The sequence below is a fragment of the Poeciliopsis prolifica genome, unplaced genomic scaffold, assembly GCF_027474105.1.
Source record: "Poeciliopsis prolifica strain line A6 unplaced genomic scaffold, Auburn_PproV2 SCAFFOLD002, whole genome shotgun sequence".
Classification (NCBI taxonomy): domain Eukaryota; kingdom Metazoa; phylum Chordata; class Actinopteri; order Cyprinodontiformes; family Poeciliidae; genus Poeciliopsis; species Poeciliopsis prolifica.
In genome coordinates, this window is record NW_026562377.1 from 1,079,247 (window position 1) to 1,093,277 (window position 14,031).

Below are 14,031 nucleotides of genomic sequence, written 5' to 3' on the forward strand. Positions count from 1 at the left end.
CATGACGTCTTTTCAGAAATTGCAGTTTCAGGTTTTACACAGATGTTTCAGAGCCAATGCAGAAAGAAAGGAAAGCAGTTCTTTGGCAGTAAATTTCTCCCAAAAAAGAAAAATCCAGAGTTTGAAAAGTCCAAAATTTGCTAGAAAAATCTCTGAAATTTTTAGATTTATTTCAGAAATATTTGAGAAAAAAAAACTTTCGAAGTAGTTTTTTAGGCCAATTTTTTAATTTCCAAAGTTTTTCTACAACTGAAAAACTGAGATCTATTCTGACCACCAAAGTTTTGCTTCTTTGTGGTGATATGATGGTTGTTCTAGTGTTTGGTGGTGATGTGATGGTTATTCTAGTGTTTGGTGATATGATGGTTGTTCTAGTGTTTGGTGATGATATGATGGTTGTTCTAGTGTTTGGTGATGATATGATGGTTGTTCTAGTGTTTGGTGGTGATATGATGGTTGTTCTAGTGTTTGGTGGTGATATGATGGTTGTTCTAGTGTTTGGTGATGATATGATGGTTGTTCTAGTGTTTGGTGGTGTTGTGATGGTTGTTCTAGTGTTTGGTGGTGATATGATGGTTGTTCTAGTGTTTGGTGGTGATATGATGGTTGTTCTAGTGTTTGGTGGTGATATGATGGTTGTTCTAGTGTTTGGTGATGATATGATGGTTGTTCTAGTGTTTGGTGGTGATATGATGGTTGTTCTAGTGTTTGGTGGTGATATGATGGTTGTTCTAGTGTTTGGTGGTGATATGATGGTTGTTCTAGTGTTTGGTGATGATATGATGGTTGTTCTAGTGTTTGGTGGTGATATGATGGTTGTTCTAGTGTTTGGTGATGATATGATGGTTGTTCTAGTGTTTGGTGGTGATATGATGGTTGTTCTAGTGTTTGGTGATGATATGATGGTTGTTCTAGTGTTTGGTGGTGATATGATGGTTGTTCTAGTGTTTGGTGGTGATATGATGGTTGTTCTAGTGTTTGGTGGTGATATGATGGTTGTTCTAGTGTTTGGTGGTGATATGATGGTTGTTCTAGTGTTTGGTGATGATATGATGGTTGTTCTAGTGTTTGGTGGTGATATGATGGTTGTTCTAGTGTTTGGTGGTGATATGATGGTTGTTCTAGTGTTTGGTGATATGATGGTTGTTCTAGTGTTTGGTGGTGATGTGATGGTTGTTCTAGTGTTTGGTGGTGATGTGATGGTTGTTCTAGTGTTTGGTGGTGATATGATGGTTGTTCTAGTGTTTGGTGGTGATATGATGGTTGTTCTAGTGTTTGGTGATGATGTGATGGTTGTTCTAGTGTTTGGTGGTGATATGATGGTTGTTCTAGTGTTTGGTGATGATGTGATGGTTGTTCTAGTGTGTGGTGGTGATATGATGGTTGTTCTAGTGTTTGGTGGTGATGTGATGGTTGTTCTAGTGTTTGGTGATGATGTGATGGTTATTCTAGTGTTTGGTGATATGATGGTTGTTCTAGTGTTTGGTGATGATGTGATGTTGTTCTAGTGTTTGGTGGTGATGTGATGGTTGTTCTAGTGTTGGTGGTGATGTGATGGTTGTTCTAGTGTTTGGTGATGATGTGATGGTTGTTCTAGTGTTTGGTGATGATATGATGGTTGTTCTAGTGTTTGGTGGTGTTGTGATGGTTGTTCTAGTGTTTGGTGGTGATATGATGGTTGTTCTAGTGTTTGGTGGTGTTGTGATGGTTGTTCTAGTGTTTGGTGGTGATATGATGGTTGTTCTAGTGTTTGGTGATATGATGGTTGTTCTAGTGTTTGGTGATGATATGATGGTTGTTCTAGTGTTTGGTGATGATGTGATGGTTGTTCTAGTGTTTGGTGATGATGTGATGGTTGTTCTAGTGTTTGGTGGTAATGTGATGGTTGTTCTAGTGTTTGGTGGTGATATGATGGTTGTTCTAGTGTTTGGTGGTGATGTGATGGTTGTTCTAGTGTTTGGTGGTGATATGATGGTTGTTCTAGTGTTTGGTGATGATGTGATGGTTATTCTAGTGTTTGGTGGTGATGTGATGGTTGTTCTAGTGTTTGGTGGTGATGTGATGGTTTTTCTAGTGTTTTGGTGGTGATATGATGGTTGTTCTAGTGTTTGTGGTGTGATGTGATGGTTGTTCTAGTGTTTGGTGATATGATGGTTGTTCTAGTGTTTGGTGGTGATGTGATGGTTGTTCTAGTGTTTGGTGATGATGTGATGGTTGTTCTAGTGTTTGGTGGTGATATTATGGTTGTTCTAGTGTTTGGTGGTGTTGTGATGGTTGTTCTAGTGTTTGGTGATGATGTGATGGTTATTCTAGTGTTTGGTGATATGATGGTTGTTCTAGTGTTTGGTGGTGATGTGATGGTTGTTCTAGTGTTTGGTGGTGATATGATGGTTGTTCTAGTGTTTGGTGGTGATGTGATGGTTGTTCTAGTGTTTGGTGATATGATGGTTGTTCTAGTGTTTGGTGGTGATGTGATGGTTGTTCTAGTGTTTGGTAATGATGTGATGGTTGTTCTAGTGTTTGGTGGTGATATGATGGTTGTTCTAGTGTTTGGTGGTGTTGTGATGGTTGTTCTAGTGTTTGGTGGTGATGTGATGGTTGTTCTAGTGTTTGGTGGTGTTGTGATGGTTGTTCTAGTGTTTGGTGGTGATGTGATGGTTGTTCTAGTGTTGGTGATGATGTGATGGTTGTTCTAGTGTTTGGTGGTGATGATGATGGTTGTTCTAGTGTTTGGTGGTGATATGATGGTTGTTCTAGTGTTTGGTGGTGTTGTGATGGTTGTTCTAGTGTTTGGTGGTGATGTGATGGTTGTTCTAGTGTTGGTGGTGATGTGATGGTTGTTCTAGTGTTTGGTGGTGATGTGATGGTTGTTCTAGTGTTTGGTGGTGATATGATGGTTGTTCTAGTGTTTGGTGGTGTTGTGATGGTTGTTCTAGTGTTTGGTGTGATATGATGGTTGTTCTAGTGTTTGGTGATGATATGATGGTTGTTCTAGTGTTTGGTGATGATGTGATGGTTGTTCTAGTGTTTGGTGATGATGTGATGGTTGTTCTAGTGTTTGGTGGTAATGTGATGGTTGTTCTAGTGTTTGGTGGTGATATGATGGTTGTTCTAGTGTTTGGTGGTGATGTGATGGTTGTTCTAGTGTTTGGTGGTGATATGATGGTTGTTCTAGTGTTTGGTGGTGATATGATGGTTGTTCTAGTGTTTGGTGATGATGTGATGGTTGTTCTAGTGTGTGGTGGTGATATGATGGTTGTTCTAGTGTTTGGTGGTGATGTGATGGTTGTTCTAGTGTTTGGTGATGATGTGATGGTTATTCTAGTGTTTGGTGATATGATGGTTGTTCTAGTGTTTGGTGATGATGTGATGGTTGTTCTAGTGTTTGGTGGTGATGTGATGGTTGTTCTAGTGTTTGGTGGTGATGTGATGGTTGTTCTAGTGTTTGGTGATGATGTGATGGTTGTTCTAGTGTTTGGTGATGATATGATGGTTGTTCTAGTGTTTGGTGGTGTTGTGATGGTTGTTCTAGTGTTTGGTGGTGATATGATGGTATTCTAGTGTTTGGTGGTGTTGTGATGGTTGTTCTAGTGTTTGGTGGTGATATGATGGTTGTTCTAAGTGTTTGGTGATATGATGGTTGTTCTAGTGTGTTTGGTGATGATATATGGTTGTTTTAGTGTTTGGTGATGATGTGATGGTTGTTCTAGTGTTTGGTGATGATGTGATGGTTGTTCTAGTGTTTGGTGGTGATGTGATGGTTGTTCTAGTGTTTGTGGTGATATGATGGTTGTTCTAGTTTTGGTGGTGATGTGATGGTTGTTCTAGTGTTTGGTGGTGATATGATGGTTGTTCTAGTGTTTGGTGATGATTGATGGTTATTCTAGTGTTTGGTGGTGATGTGATGGTTGTTCTAGTGTTTGGTGGTGATGTGATGGTTGTTCTAGTGTTTGGTGGTGATATGATGGTTGTTCTAGTGTTTGGTGGTGATGTGATGGTTGTTCTAGTGTTTGGTGATATGATGGTTGTTCTAGTGTTTGGTGGTGATGTGATGGTTGTTCTAGTGTTTGGTGATGATGTGATGGTTGTTCTAGTGTTTGGTGGTGATATTATGGTTGTTCTAGTGTTTGGTGGTGTGGTGATGGTTGTTCTAGTGTTTGGTGATGATGTGATGGTTATTCTAGTGTTTGGTGATATGATGGTTGTTCTAGTGTTTGGTGGTGATGTGATGGTTGTTCTAGTGTTTGGTGGTGATATGATGGTTGTTCTAGTGTTTGGTGGTGATGTGATGGTTGTTCTAGTGTTTGGTGATATGATGGTTGTTCTAGTGTTTGGTGGTGATGTGATGGTTGTTCTAGTGTTTGGTGATGATGTGATGGTTGTTCTAGTGTTTGGTGGTGATATGATGGTTGTTCTAGTGTTTGGTGGTGTTGTGATGGTTGTTCTAGTGTTTGGTGGTGATGTGATGGTTGTTCTAGTGTTTGGTGGTGTTGTGATGGTTGTTCTAGTGTTTGGTGGTGATGTGATGGTTGTTCTAGTGTTTGGTGATGATGTGATGGTTGTTCTAGTGTTTGGTGGTGATGTGATGATTGTTCTAGTGTTTGGTGGTGATATGATGGTTGTTCTAGTGTTTGGTGGTGTTGTGATGGTTGTTCTAGTGTTTGGTGGTGATGTGATGGTTGTTCTAGTGTTTGGTGGTGATGTGATGGTTGTTCTAGTGTTTGGTGGTGATGTGATGGTTGTTCTAGTGTTTGGTGGTGATATGATGGTTGTTCTAGTGTTTGGTGGTGTTGTGATGGTTGTTCTAGTGTTTGGTGGTGATATGATGGTTGTTCTAGTGTTTGGTGATGATATGATGGTTGTTTTAGTGTTTGGTGATGATGTGATGGTTGTTCTAGTGTTTGGTGATGATGTGATGGTTGTTCTAGTGTTTGGTGATATGATGGTTGTTCTAGTGTTTGGTGGTGATATGATGGTTGTTCTAGTGTTTGGTGGTGATGTGATGGTTGTTCTAGTGTTTGGTGGTGATATGATGGTTGTTCTAGTGTTTGGTGATGATGTGATGGTTATTCTAGTGTTTGGTGGTGATGTGATGGTTGTTCTAGTGTTTGGTGGTGATATGATGGTTGTTCTAGTGTTTGGTGGTGATGTGATGGTTGTTCTAGTGTTTGGTGATATGATGGTTGTTCTAGTGTTTGGTGATGATGTGATGGTTGTTCTAGTGTTTGGTGGTGATATGATGGTTGTTCTAGTGTTTGGTGGTGTTGTGATGGTTGTTCTAGTGTTTGGTGATGATGTGATGGTTATTCTAGTGTTTGGTGGTGATATGATGGTTGTTCTAGTGTTTGGTGGTGATGTGATGGTTGTTCTAGTGTTTGGTGGTGATATGATGGTTGTTCTAGTGTTTGGTGGTGATGTGATGGTTGTTCTAGTGTTTGGTGATATGATGGTTGTTCTAGTGTTTGGTGGTGATGTGATGGTTGTTCTAGTGTTTGGTGATGATGTGATGGTTGTTCTAGTGTTTGGTGGTGATATGATGGTTGTTCTAGTGTTTGGTGGTGTTGTGATGGTTGTTCTAGTGTTTGGTGGTGATGTGATGGTTGTTCTAGTGTTTGGTGGTGTTGTGATGGTTGTTCTAGTGTTTGGTGGTGATATGATGGTTGTTCTAGTGTTTGGTGGTGTTGTGATGGTTGTTCTAGTGTTTGGTGATGATGTGATGATTGTTCTAGTGTTTGGTGGTGATATGATGGTTGTTCTAGTGTTTGGTGGTGTTGTGATGGTTGTTCTAGTGTTTGGTGGTGATGTGATGGTTGTTCTAGTGTTTGGTGGTGATGTGATGGTTGTTCTAGTGTTTGGTGGTGATGTGATGGTTGTTCTAGTGTTTGGTGGTGATATGATGGTTGTTCTAGTGTTTGGTGGTGTTGTGATGGTTGTTCTAGTGTTTGGTGGTGATGTGATGGTTGTTCTAGTGTTTGGTGGTGTTGTGATGGTTGTTCTAGTGTTTGGTGGTGATATGATGGTTGTTCTAGTGTTTGGTGGTGTTGTGATGGTTGTTCTAGTGTTTGGTGGTGATGTGATGGTTGTTCTAGTGTTTGGTGGTGATGTGATGGTTGTTCTAGTGTTTGGTGGTGATGTGATGGTTGTTCTAGTGTTTGGTGGTGATGTGATGGTTGTTCTAGTGTTTGGTGGTCTTGATAAACGTTCCCTGGAGACTGGAGTGTTTTTCCCGTTTCAGCCCAACAGGAGGACGACGAGTTTGTCTGCCAGATTCTCTACGTCTTCTACCAGATGGCGTTCCACAAGACGACCAGAGACATCATCATCAAAGACACGCGTATCCTTCGCTGTGCGCTGGAGTAATTCATCCTCATTCACCCTCATGGCGTTGCAGGAAATCTTCTCCTTTACTCCCGACACCAGAGGCTCCGGCGTACTTCGTTGACCTGATGCACGACGGCAACGCGGCCATCCGCAGAGTGTGTGACAGCACCCTGGACATCATAGCGGTGAGTGGCGCCTGCAGGGACGGCTCCCCCTGCTGGAGGAGGACGCAGTGTGTAAATGACGATCATTAAATCGTAGACATGAGTTCTGATAGTTTTTCAGGTTCGGTTGGGTTTTATCAGGGTCTGGTTTCTATTCGGAGCTCATTTTTATGTGTGGTCACTAAAATCCTTCTTTTCTTGGACTCTTCATCGGTTTCAGAGTCTTCCTCACCTCCTGAAGGCTCTGAGCAGAACAGAAAACATGTCATGATCTTTATTTTTCTGCTGCAAGCAGAACCAGGATGTTATCAACGAGTCCCCACCAAAATAAAAGCATGATGAACAAAAACTAAAGTAATTTTCCACAAGTCCAAGTCAAGTCTCTGACTTTTTATTTTGTTTTCTTTTGATCGATTAGTGAATGTTCCTCCTGTTGTTAATGCTGTTGGGATGGACTCCATTAGAGTTTTTATTGTGCTAGTCACAGGATCTGTACTTAATTAACTTTATTTTAATCAAAACCAAAATACTGAGAAAATAAGCAACATTTTAATTCAGCAAATGTATGAAATAATTGGATATGTCAGCTGAACTGCAGAAATATTTATTGTTTTTAATCTGTTATTGATTATCTAACCATCCGATTTAAGCTGTTATTTTGATCATTATTGATAAATAATGATCAAACTATAGATCCTCAGTCGTCCAGGTTTTTCTGAGAGAGAAACAGGAAATCAAATCTTCTCGTCTGAAACTTGATTCATTTTGTTTTCTTAATAAAATCATAAATGTTAGATATTTTTAATATCTTAGCAGATTCTGCTGATGTTTGACCGTCCGTCCATCAGATCGCAGACCAGGCGGTGATGGACGGCTGCGGTTCGCTGCCAGCCGCAGCGTGAGCGCTGCCAGACCTCCGATCAGCGAAATTATTTGAGACCAAAACCAGGCGGCCAATCGGACCGAAGGAAGTGTTTCATTTAACTGATCAGGGAGGCGATTTGCACATGAGAGGCAAGCAGGGGGCGTCTGGAGTGTGTCAGGGGCCGACGGCGCCGTCATGGGGGAAAACACACACACACTCACACACACTCACACCCACTCTCACACATACACACACTCACACACACACACACTCACACACACACACACACACTCTCACACATACACACACACTCACACACACACACACACACACTCACACACATACACACACACACAGACAGACAGACGCACACACACACTCACACACACACACTCACACACACACACACACACACACACACAGACAGACGCACACACACACACACACACACAGACAGACAGACTCACCTTTGATCAGAGCAGCTGATTACATCGCAGATTTATGGAGAAAACAGGAAGTAGACGAGCTCATACTGCTGATCAATAACCGATCAGTGTCGCTAACCCCAGCGCCGCCGCTGGCTCAGCTCCTGATGATGGTGATGATGATGATGATGAAGACTGAGGTTCGGAGTATTGAAGCTGCAGGGAAACAAAATATTTCAGCAGAAACAGAAACTGAACACTGGAGGCTTGTAAGGATTTTATCACAGATTAATACTTTGAGAGTCAAATCTCAGCTAACTGGACCCATAGAAATCATACCAATAATTTTGGGATTTTTCAAGATGGCTGACATGATTGTTGTGGAAAATGAATTTTCACACTAACGTCACCAATGAGATGAAAGTGTTTGGAGTCCAAACATCCTGAACTGTAGCGGTCATGTCTGTCCCGCTTCGCCTCTCCTCAGGAATACGACCTGGAGTGGGCCAGGAAGATCCAGACGGCCAAATTCTGCTTCTACAACAGCCAGTGGCTGGAGATGGTGGAGAACCGGCCGCCGGACGAGCCCTTCCTGTTCGGAGACGAGCCCTTCCTGTTCGGAGACGAGCCCTTCCTGTTCGGAGACGAGCCCTTCAGCGGGAACCGGGCCGTGCTGGAGCGGCCGGACCTGTTCTACGCCGCAGGTACCTTGAGAGCCCCGAGTGGGACCGAACCCCAGGGTCGGTTCGGGTCGGTTGGGGTCTCAGTGTGTCGTGTCGTTCAGACGGGATTCTCTCCGGAGACGGATCCGTCAGCCCTGGTTTCTACGCAGAGATCCAGAGCGATGAGCTGGGAGAGGCGGAAAACCTGAGCAGGTATTGAACAAGCCGAGCCGACGGTCCAACGTTTCCGAAACAGAGAGGCATGATGGGAACTCAGGGCCAATACTAAGATCCGCTGTTTATATCGCTAATCGATATTATCAATATTATAGATCCCTGCTGATCCCTGAACTATTGAGCTTCCAAAATCGAGTTTGAACAAACCTTGGAGTCACAGCATGGCCTAGTCAAAGTACAAACCAGGGTGGAGGAGAGTAGAAGAAGTGGGTCAGGCAGGATGTGGTGGAGGAAATTAAAGCACTTCTGGCTCACAGAGGGGGCGGGGCCAGAATGTAAATGAGTTACTTTCAGAATGATCAGCAGGGATTGATCAATAATCCGATCAAAATTACGTGTTCAAGGTAACTGTGGCATCACAGCACATAACCAGATCCGGTTTTACTTATCGGGCCGGTTCCGATGTTAATGCCGATTTATCGTATGTCCCTAATCCCGCCTGAAACTCCGGGCGTGTTCGTTAGGAAGCACTGAACTCCGCCTGCTTCCCTTTATCCCGTCCTCTGACCGGCGCCGGTTCCCCTGCCGGCTGACCCGGGTTATCGGGCCGGTCCCTGAAGGCATCGCTCCACCCTCTGAGAAGCTTTGAGAACAAACACTCTCCGGCCGCCTCCACGGCTCCAGTGGATCTACCCACTCCATTCCGAATCCCATTCCGACATTCCGGGCTGAAACTTAAAGCCGATGGCTGGGAATTAAAACTCATTGCTGTTATCACCAGAACCGACCTCGGGTTTCCTGCTAGTCCCCAGAACCGGGCAGCAGCTGATGGGATCCACGGCTGAGTTGATGGATTGTTTGGGAAATCCAGAGTAGATTCAGAGAAAATTGTCCCATTATCGGAGCGCTGCTCGCGTGAGATGAAGCTCCTGTCGGCAGACTGTTCAGCAGGAATTTTTTCTTTGGCCCCGGCCGGGTCCAGAACCCGATCCGAACAGACGACAGACGCTTCGCCTCCGTGGTGTTTGTGTTGTGCTGTCCATCAGCGCGTCTCTGACAGCCCGGAGCGGCGGGGGAGCCGCTCGCTTTCACTTAGACTCAGCAGAATAATCAGAGCCAACCCGGCCGCCGGTTCTGAACCGCGTGAAACATGGTGTGAATCGGACCTCAGAGAGCCGGGCCAGAACCTCAGGAACGTGTCTGGATCTCGATCCACAGGAACACTGAACATCACCTGACACAATCCAGAAACGATTTTAAGGTTCTTCCTGCTTTAAATAGGCCGATTTCCAGTTTCCTGAAGTTCCAGTTCAAGTATTGAAACATGAACAAATGAAACCATGTTGATCATTACAGGAAGGAGGAGCTAATCAATAATCAGGCTGATGAAGCGTCTGTCACGCAATCACTTCAAAAATAAACCTTTTCAATAAAGAATATGCTGCTAAATTACTGAACAATATTTATTGTTTTTAACCTTATTTAGGTTATTCAAACATCTGATAAGCTAACTCCATTAGCACCACGGCTACACATCAGTTTGTCCCAGCATCCAATCAGATCCTTTAGAAGCAGAAATTAATCTGAGAGAAGACGCTCCGACATTTCAACGCTTCGATGTTTCGTTTAACTTTACGGTTTTCTGAGGCAGAAACATTAGAATATAAATATTCTGTCCTGTTTACAAAGAAAGAAAGAGATTAATTGCATAAAATTTTTAGCGTGTTGAAATGTCTGTAACTAATCAGTGTGGTTCATTTATCAGCTGGTTCTTCACTGCTTTCATTTCTATAAAATCCTGCATGTTCACTTTGTAACCATCATTGAATTTTGATTAACAATAGAAGTTTTTGTGGTTTCTCAGATTTTAATATCCTGGTAAAATGTTTGGAAGACGATGAACGACGTTTATCATTTTCTCCACTGGGAAAATGAGAACTGCAGACGCTGGAATTGCAGACGAAATGCTGGAAAATTAATTTCCTTTCTCAGATTTTCTGACAGATGAAGGTGAAACTGAGGCGATAAATTCCCTCTAAAGCGGCTTCTTCAGGGGAAATGTCTCAGATTCTCCTCCTGGTCCGGTCCGGATCCCGCCGGAATCAGAGCTTCACTGTTCCTCCTTTAGCCCAAATCCCAAATCCTGTCTGACAGCCTTAGCGTGTGGAGAGGGAAGGGACATATTTCTGCCCCGGTGGGGGGGAAACATGGCAGAGGAGGAGGAGGAGGAGGAGGAGGAGGAGGAGGAGGAGGAGGAGGAGCAGAATGAGGAAGAGGAGCAGAATGAGGAAGAGGAGGAGGAGGAGGCGCTGGACGTGATTTAGATAAAAACTTAATGACTGCAGCGCGGCGGGGAAACGCAAGCAGCTCGTATTTTAGCCAGACAGGAAGAGAAACGCTCCCACCTTCTGGAGAAATCCCAAAAGTTCTGGATGTGAGGTCATGATGATGTGAGGTCATGATGATGTGAGGTCACGGTGATGTGAGGTCACGGTGATGTGAGGTCACGATGATGTGAGGTCACTGTGATGTGAGGTCACTGTGATGTGAGGTCACGGTGATGTGAGGTCACGGTGATGTGAGGTCACGATGATGTGAGGTCACGGTGATGTGAGGTCACGATGATGTGAGGTCACGGTGATGTGAGGTCATGATGATGTGAGGTCATGGTGATGTGAGGTCATGATGATGTGAGGTCACGGTGATGTGAGGTCATGATGATGTGAGGTCACTGTGATGTGAGGTCACGGTGATGTGAGGTCACGGTGATGTGAGGTCACGGTGATGTGAGGTCACGATGATGTGAGGTCACGGTGATGTGAGGTCACGATGATGTGAGGTCACGGTGATGTGAGGTCATGATGATGTGAGGTCATGGTGATGTGAGGTCATGATGATGTGAGGTCATGGTGATGTGAGGTCACGATGATGTGAGGTCACGGTGATGTGAGGTCATGATGATGTGAGGTCATGGTGATGTGAGGTCACGATGATGTGAGGTCACGGTGATGTGAGGTCATGATGATGTGAGGTCATGGTGATGTGAGGTCACTGTGATGTGAGGTCATGATGATGTGAGGTCATGGTGATGTGAGGTCACTGTGATGTGAGGTCACGGTGATGTGAGGTCATGATGATGTGAGGTCACGGTGATGTGAGGTCATGATGATGTGAGGTCGGTGATGTGAGGTCATGTGATGTGAGGTCGGTGATGTGAGTCACGTGATGTGAGGTCACGGTGATGTGAGGTCACGATGATGTGAGGTCACGGTGATGTGAGGTCACGATGATGTGAGGTCACGGTGATGTGAGGTCATGATGATGTGAGGTCATGGTGATGTGAGGTCATGATGATGTGAGGTCATGATGTGAGGTCATGATGATGTGAGGTCATGATGATGTGAGGTCATGATGATGTGAGGTCATGATGATGTGAGGTCATGATGTGATGTGAGGTCATGATGATGTGAGGTCATGATGATGTGAGGTCATGATGATGTGAGGTCACGATGATGTGAGGTCATGATGATGTGAGGTCATGATGTTGTGAGGTCATGGTGATGTGAGGTCATGATGATGTGAGGTCATGATGATGTGAGGTCATGGTGATGTGAGGTCATGATGATGTGAGGTCACGGTGATGTGAGGTCATGATGATGTGAGGTCATGATGATGTGAGGTCATGTGGAGTCACAAACAGCCATGCTCCTCCTCTTCATCGTCCTCCGTCTCCACGGCGATCCCCTCCAGCCATGAACTCCTGCTTCCCACTCCCACTGTGGGCGGCTGGAACATTTGGGCCTCTGCAGGTCCGGTTGGTGGACGGAGGACGGGTTGGGCCCAGAGGAGGTTTGGGAGTGGAGTGAGAGCTCCACCTAGTGGTGAGTTCTGTCTCTGCAGCTTCAGTTGTTCTGAGTTGTGGAGGTTTGACCTTCAGGGTCATGAAGATGGTTCCAAGGTCGGCCTTCTGCCAGCTGAAGGTCATCCAGGGTCAGAGGAATCCAGAGAAACTGATCCATGTTCACCCGTCGTCCATTTACTGCACAGCAGGGCCGGAACCAGCCCTCTGGGGCCCGGAGCACATTTCATGTGTAGCTTCATCGTTGCTAAGCTACAAGCTGCTAGCATTAGCATCATCCCGTTGTAATTATGGTGACTGATTTGAACAGGAATAAGAACCTGAAGTAAAAATATATGATGTCTGAAACGCAGAGTTTTATGTTTGCCATATTATGAAACTTCTGGAAACATCATGACATCATCTTCCAACAGAGATGAAACAACTGGGCTGTAAAAATAATAGAGGAAATTTATTTCCCTGTGTGACAGAACTTACTATATCGACATGTTCCTGTTCTGTTTTCAGGTTCTGGTTCTTATGCTGGTTCTGGTTCTCTTTGTCCTTCAGCAGTTTGGACCAGTTCATCCCGTCAGTTTCCGGCCCGATGAGCAGATCTTCTACAGCTACAGCGCCAACGCTTCCCGGTAAACCCGGATCCTTCCCCAAGGTCTGGGACTTGGACTAGGCCTTCTGGTTTTCCTTTGTGTCTGTAAGAAACCAGAACCTGGATGGTTCTGGTTCCGTTTGAAACCTCCTGCGAGAGAGGAACTGCGTTGGGGTCAAAGTTAATTCATATTTAGGGTTTCTAAGTGGTTGGGTCTCATTTCCCTGATCGATTCTCTAATCCCAAAAATCTCAAAGCCCGCAGCACCACCAGCCTCCACCATGTGGGAAACTGGGTCTAGTTAAAGTCCGATTGTGTGTGGTTAAACCGCTTTAAAGGGCCCGTTACTGTGGCAACTGCAGACGGGCAACTCAAATGCTCCTGATCAAAACATGTAGAAGCAAAAGATCAACAGTCCGAATGTTCGGCAGAACCAGAACCGGGCCACAACAGAACCTTTGAGTTTCCACAGGAGATCATAAAAAAGTAGATTTTGATTCAGACAAATTGAAAATATTTAATCCATAAACAGCATAAATATATTTATTACATGTATTTAATGTTATTAATCTGGATCATTGAAACTATAAATGACATTTTGAATTCAAGAGGATAAAACTCCAGCAGTGAAAATAAAAAATATTTTCCTTTTTTTCTTTGTTTTTATGGCTTCAATGTTTTGACTTGTTTTGTCCAAAATGTCCCGATCCGACCCAGACTGACCCAATCCGACCCGGTGTAGAACTTTAATGTCTGGCTGATGTCTGGATCTCTTACCTTTCAGCCTCACTGGTTCTGATGCAGCAGGTCCGGTTTTGATGGGTGTCCAATGTGCGGCGCGGGGGCCATTTTGTGGACAGATTGGTCACAAGTGAAGGCTTTTATTTTGAAATTGAAATGTTTCTGTGCTGATAAATCACTGCGGCTCAATCTGCTGCTAGTTTCATCAACTTAAATAAAAAAACAAGAGCC

General features: G+C 44.1%; 1 protein-coding gene across 1 annotated transcript in view; it reads left to right on the top strand.

The window, feature by feature from the left end:
* Positions 1-14,026, top strand: part of kifap3a (kinesin-associated protein 3a) — a 31,556-nt gene extending 17,530 nt beyond the window's left edge. Inside the window, exons 17-21 of the mRNA XM_055060303.1 lie at positions 6,236-6,334; positions 6,421-6,506; positions 8,263-8,479; positions 8,560-8,650; positions 12,981-14,026. Of these exons, the coding sequence (XP_054916278.1) occupies positions 6,236-6,334; positions 6,421-6,506; positions 8,263-8,479; positions 8,560-8,650; positions 12,981-13,140 (653 nt within the window). The 3' untranslated portion in view covers positions 13,141-14,026. The remainder of the gene's footprint in view (positions 1-6,235; positions 6,335-6,420; positions 6,507-8,262; positions 8,480-8,559; positions 8,651-12,980) is intronic.
* Positions 14,027-14,031: the final 5 nt, after the last annotated feature.